General features: G+C 68.6%; 1 protein-coding gene across 1 annotated transcript; it reads right to left on the bottom strand.

Moving 5' to 3' along the window:
- Positions 1-1,825: 1,825 nt before the first annotated feature.
- Positions 1,826-4,461, bottom strand: LOC130861078 (nascent polypeptide-associated complex subunit alpha, muscle-specific form-like). Its single transcript, XM_057749567.1, has 6 exons — positions 4,400-4,461; positions 3,938-4,144; positions 2,997-3,235; positions 2,740-2,878; positions 2,378-2,652; positions 1,826-2,223 (listed from the first exon to the last, which is right to left on the bottom strand). Exons 1-6 carry the CDS (start codon positions 4,459-4,461, stop codon positions 1,826-1,828), a joined length of 1,320 nt encoding a protein of 439 aa, XP_057605550.1.
- Between the last annotated feature and the right edge of the window lie 274 nt (positions 4,462-4,735).

The following is a 4,735-nucleotide window of genomic DNA, read 5'->3' as shown; positions in this document are numbered from 1 at the left end:
GACCCCCGGACGCCCGTCACCCCCAGCGGGGCCTCTGCTACCCCAGGGGAGCCCTTCGGGGTGACGCGGAGAAGCCCCTCCGGAGTCCCTTTCCCACCCGATGCCATCGCGCCCCCCCGTGACCCCGCTGCCCCCTTGCGGCCCCGGCCGCCCCCCCCTCTCGTTCCGTGGCGGCTGGCAGGGAGGGCGGCGCACCACAGCCCTGCTGCCCCTGGGGGGGGGCACCCACCTGGACCCGCCGGGGAGCTTGGGCTGGCGTCCGGCCCCACCCCGCCCTGCCCCCGGGCCCCGGGGACCGCGTGCTCCTCCCAGCAAGTCCTCGCATTCTGCGGGTGACAGCACCCCCGCCCCCCGCCGTGGCCCTCACGCTGTCACAGCACCGCTTGTCATCGTACCTCCGGGGGGGACGGAGCGGCGCGGTCACGGCCCCAAACACGCCTCGCCCACCGAGACCCCAGACCCTCCAGCGCGTTCTCACCGGAGGCAGGGAGCCCCCTGCCCGGCCCTCCCAGAGCAGGGGCTTGGCGGCACCAGGGGCGGGGGCTCCCTGAGCCCCCCACGGCCCCGTGGGACCCGGGTCCGGGCACAGCATCCGCAAGCGGGGAAGCAGCCCCCTCCCCGCTCACAGGGCGCACAGGAAGATGCACGTGGGACCCGCGGCACACCCTCTCTCCCCGCGCGTCCAGGTGCTCCGCTTGTGCTCACGGGGCCCCCAGGTCACGGGTGCAGCGGCGAACAAATAAACAGCCCCCCCCCCGGCACTTGGGGTCTGGAGGCGACGCAGACTAGAAACCGACAGGCACCGTGGAGGTTGTCCCCAGGGGTGTGCGGAGGGCTGGGAGGAGAGGAGGCGTGTTTGCAGCCGAGCCGGTGGTGTTGGGAGATGGTCACAGGGAGCCCGGTGCGGGGGGCTTGGAGGGCTTCGGCAGGAACCCATGCGGGGTCAAGGGTCAGCCTGGGAAGAGCACTGAAGGTGGGAAGGAGCCCTGTACGTTGGGGTGGGGGGGATGTGGCAGGAGAGGCAGGAGGAGGCCCAGGAGGCTTGCCAGCTGAAGGTCGTGCTGGCCCTCAGGAGGAGAGGGGAGCAGAGGGGCCGTCTTCCTGCCGGGGCACCCGCTGTCTGCTGTGCGGCCCCCATCACAGCCGCAGGGCCCAGGCCCTGCTCCTTCCCCCACGAACCTCAGGAGGAGCTGGCCAGCTGGCTTTGCCTCCGTGCTGTGCGACCATGAGCAAGGCCCTGCCCTCTCCGGGCTCCTGCCCCATGCGGGTCCCCTGTGGCCCCTGTGATGTGAGCTGCGTGGAAATCGCACCACAACCCGCCTCACTCACCTTCTCACGGGGGCGCCCGGCACGCACGGGCCCGAGAGGGTGCCCAGGCAGAGGAGGATGCCCACTGGGCCGCAGCCTCCAGTCTCGGGGACCCCCGACCCTGGCCGCCGCACCCTCCACGCCCCCCCCGATGCCAGATCCGTCTGCAATCGACACACTTCCTTCCTCGAAATGATGCATGTTTTCCCCATTGGGTTTACAAATAACTTCAAATTTTACTGTTTTCTCTCCCTGATGAATTCTCCGAGACGTGCCCCAAGCTCCCTGGTAACGACCGTGGAGCGGCAGGCCCGACGCGCCCCGGTTTCCCGCGGCTGAATTAGCCTCGCCGCGCGCAGCGCACGGCCCGGCCAGCCCGGCTCGCCGCAATTGGTGGGAATCCATTATATTGACAATACCCATTTGTGTAATTCCTGCATTAGGATTTTGTGCTAAACTGTGTTTGAAAGGCACCGCCGACCCTGATTACCTCTTTAACTGTGCTGAAAAATCCAGACTAAGTCAGAGGGGAGGTCGACCGTGCCAGGAAGGGGCCGTGTGGGGCCCAGGGGACGAGGGTGGCCCGGTCCCCGGGGTTGCGGCGTCCACGGGGACCTCCCTCTGTGCTGCCTCCAGCCTGCTCGCAAGCCTCCCTCGGAGCTGCCAGGAAACCTCTGGATGCGAAATGGGGCGGCCAGGAGCCTGGGCGGGCGGAGAAGAGTGACAGCGGCTCCTGAGGGTGGGGCTGGGCCGGCGGGGAGGCAGCGCGGGTCCCGTGGCCCCCGCCGCGCAGGTGAGGAGCTTGACGCAGAGGCGGGGGCGCCCGGGTCGGGGGCGCCTCGGCCCATCCCCCGCGGGCGCCCACGGAGGCTGGCCATCCTCGGACCTGAGGGGGCTCGGGGGTCCCCTGGTCCACTCCCCCGGGTCACAGGCGGGGAAACGGCCCCTGGGTCACACGGGGAGGGTCAGCCAGGGAGGCCTGTCTCCTGAGAAACCTCTGGTTCCGCCACCCTTCAGATGCTGGGGTGTCCTCCCGCAGCGGGGGCAGCTGCCGGGGAGGAGGACCGACCAGACGCGGCGCCCCGCGGTGAGCGAGGACCTGGGGTCCGGCCGTGCCAGGCCTGCGCCTCGGCCCCTCCCCGACTGGCTGGGACGGTCGCGTCCCTCTTGAGCTGCAGTTTCCACATCTGGACGGAGCCCGGACACCCGGCGGGCAGGCACGTGGCGCGGCCTGGACAGGATACGTGGTGGTCGGTGCCGGCCCGGAGGAGCGCGCAGCGGGGTCTGCGCAAAGGCTGGCTGTACAGGGGCCGGGGGGGTATCGGGGCACTGGGGGGGTCGGGGCTGTGGGGGGGTCAGGGCAGTGGGGGGGGGTCAGGGCTGTGGGGGGGTCAGGGCAGTGTGGGGGGTTCAGGGCTGGGGGGGTCACACTTTCTGGTGCTGCTGCTCCCCCGATCCCGGGGCGGCGGGGCAGTGCAGTGCTCCCACCCCCGTTTCACACCGCGAAGTGACCATTCTTCCTGCGCGGCGCGTTCCCTGCGGCAGAATCCGCATTTCCGGGGGGAGGGGCCTGGGGTGCAGAGGGAGGTGGACGCACCCGCAGAGCCCTGTCCGGGCCCTCGGGCAAATCCGAAGGGGACCCCCCGTGTGGAGGGAGGGGGACGCGGGCTGGCTGCCCCCAGCCGCACCCGAGACCTGAGGTTTGGTCCCGGCTGCCCGCCCTGCACCCGCCGCCGCCACCGGGGAGACCCTGCCCCGGCCCTGTCGGGGTCCGTCAGAGCGGCGCTCTCGGCGGGGGCCCGTGGGGGAGGAGGACGCAGGACGAGGGTGGGGGGACGTCAGCAGCCACGCGGTCCAGCTGAGGCCACCTCCAGCCCGACCTGCCCCAGGGGGCTGTGGTCCCATCTGGGGGCCCGGGGCTGGGCACCTGCAGCACGACGCGGGCTGCCCGGGGACAGGGGTCCACGTGCCCAGGCGTCTCCCCTTGGCCGGCGCGGGCACCGCTCCGGGGAGGGGGCAGCTGGGGGAGGGCGGCGCTGTCCTGGCCAAGGGGTCCCTCCCCTCCCGTCACCCAGGGAGGAAGCGGAGCCCTGAAATCAGGTCTGGAGCTCAGCAAGGCCGACGGCACCGGACGCCACGGGCTGCTTCGTAGACGGCAGGTGCGCACACACGTGCACACGCGTGCGAGGTGCTCGGCAGCTGTCCTGGGGTGCAAGGCACCCACTTACAGCTCCGTGGTCTTACACAGTCACAGAACTGGACAACCTTCACCACCATCAGTTTTACAGCTCCTCCGTCACCCCAGTGCAGCCCTTGTCTGGTTAAATTTGTTCCTGAGTATTTTATTCTTTTTTTGCACACGCATTTGGAAAACCTCTGGTGTTGGTTTTGGGAGGGGGTTTAAAACAACCCACGTGATGGTGGAAGAGGTGAGATTCGGGTGGAGGGAGCATCACCCCGCAGTTAGTTGTCTTTCGCTGCAGAACATGTGCCCCAAAACGTAGCAGCTCAAAACACACGTTTATCGTCCCGCAGTGCCTGCGGTTAGGGATTCGGGAGCAGCTTAGCTGGGTGGTCCTGGCCGGGGTCTCTCACGAGGTGCCGGCAGGTGTGGGCTGAGACGCGTCACCTGAAGGGCTTCCCAGGCGGCGCCGCCCATGGCTGTTGGCGGGAGGCCCCGGTTCCCCACCACGGGGACCCTCCAGGCTGCTTGGGCTCCCGCACGGCGTGGCACACGACCCAGGAGCAGGCCACCCGGAGCACGGGAGGAGCTGCCGTGCCTCTCGCCACCTGGTCCCAGCATCCACACGCTGTCTCTTTTGCCACTTTTTCCTCACTAGAGGCGGGTCACACTCAGGGTGAAGGGACTTAGCTGCCACCTTTCTGTGGATGGATTTCAAAACCAGTGCAGGAGGCAGCTTTGGGGAAGACCGAGATGGCACCATGGCAACTGGCATGCCGGGCACCTGTGCTCCAGCGGGAAACACCCAAGCCCAGCGCTGGAGCCCGAGGGGCCTAGTCGGTAGGCCTCAGGACAGGGCTGGCCCTTGACCGTGCTCCGCTGAGATCCCTGGGGGTCCGGGGGGCCCACCTCTGGCCAAGGGAGCCCAGAGCAGAAAGCAGCTCGACCCCCAGGCTCAGGGTGGCCGCCATGCTTCACAAGAGCTATCTGTTCATCTTCACGGGTGCACAGCCCTTTACAGTTTGCAAAGCCTTCCCCTCTCCAGAACAGTGGTCAGATCCACCGTGTGCTGAGTCTGGCTTTTGGCTGGGCCTGTCACATGTCACCGTTTACAGCTGAGCAAGCAGAGGCCCAGACGAGGTTTGGGCTCGGCCCAGTGTCCTACAGGCGGGTCATCCCAGGCTTCGGGTCGCGCCCGACTGCCCGCAGCTTCCATTTAGAGGAGAGGAATTCCATCCCACAGGC

Source organism: Hippopotamus amphibius, chromosome 9, assembly GCF_030028045.1.
Source record: "Hippopotamus amphibius kiboko isolate mHipAmp2 chromosome 9, mHipAmp2.hap2, whole genome shotgun sequence".
In the NCBI taxonomy this organism is placed as follows: domain Eukaryota; kingdom Metazoa; phylum Chordata; class Mammalia; order Artiodactyla; family Hippopotamidae; genus Hippopotamus; species Hippopotamus amphibius.
Note: the sequence above shows the minus strand (reverse complement) of the source record. Positions and strands in the feature narration are given on the sequence as shown.

Bases quoted from the DNA above. Each gene is read 5' to 3' on its own strand.
- LOC130861078 (XM_057749567.1), bottom strand. From the start codon at position 4,461: ATGGCGGCCACCCTGAGCCTGGGGGTCGAGCTGCTTTCTGCTCTGGGC. The intron at 4,145-4,399 runs GTGGGCCCCCCG...ACCCGCCTCTAG, and splicing joins CTGGGCTCCCTTGGCCAGAG to TGAGGAAAAAGTGGCAAAAG. The intron at 2,653-2,739 runs GTGTGACCCCCC...ACCCCCCCACAG, and splicing joins GGGAGCAGCAGCACCAGAAA to CCCCGACCCCCCCAGTGCCC.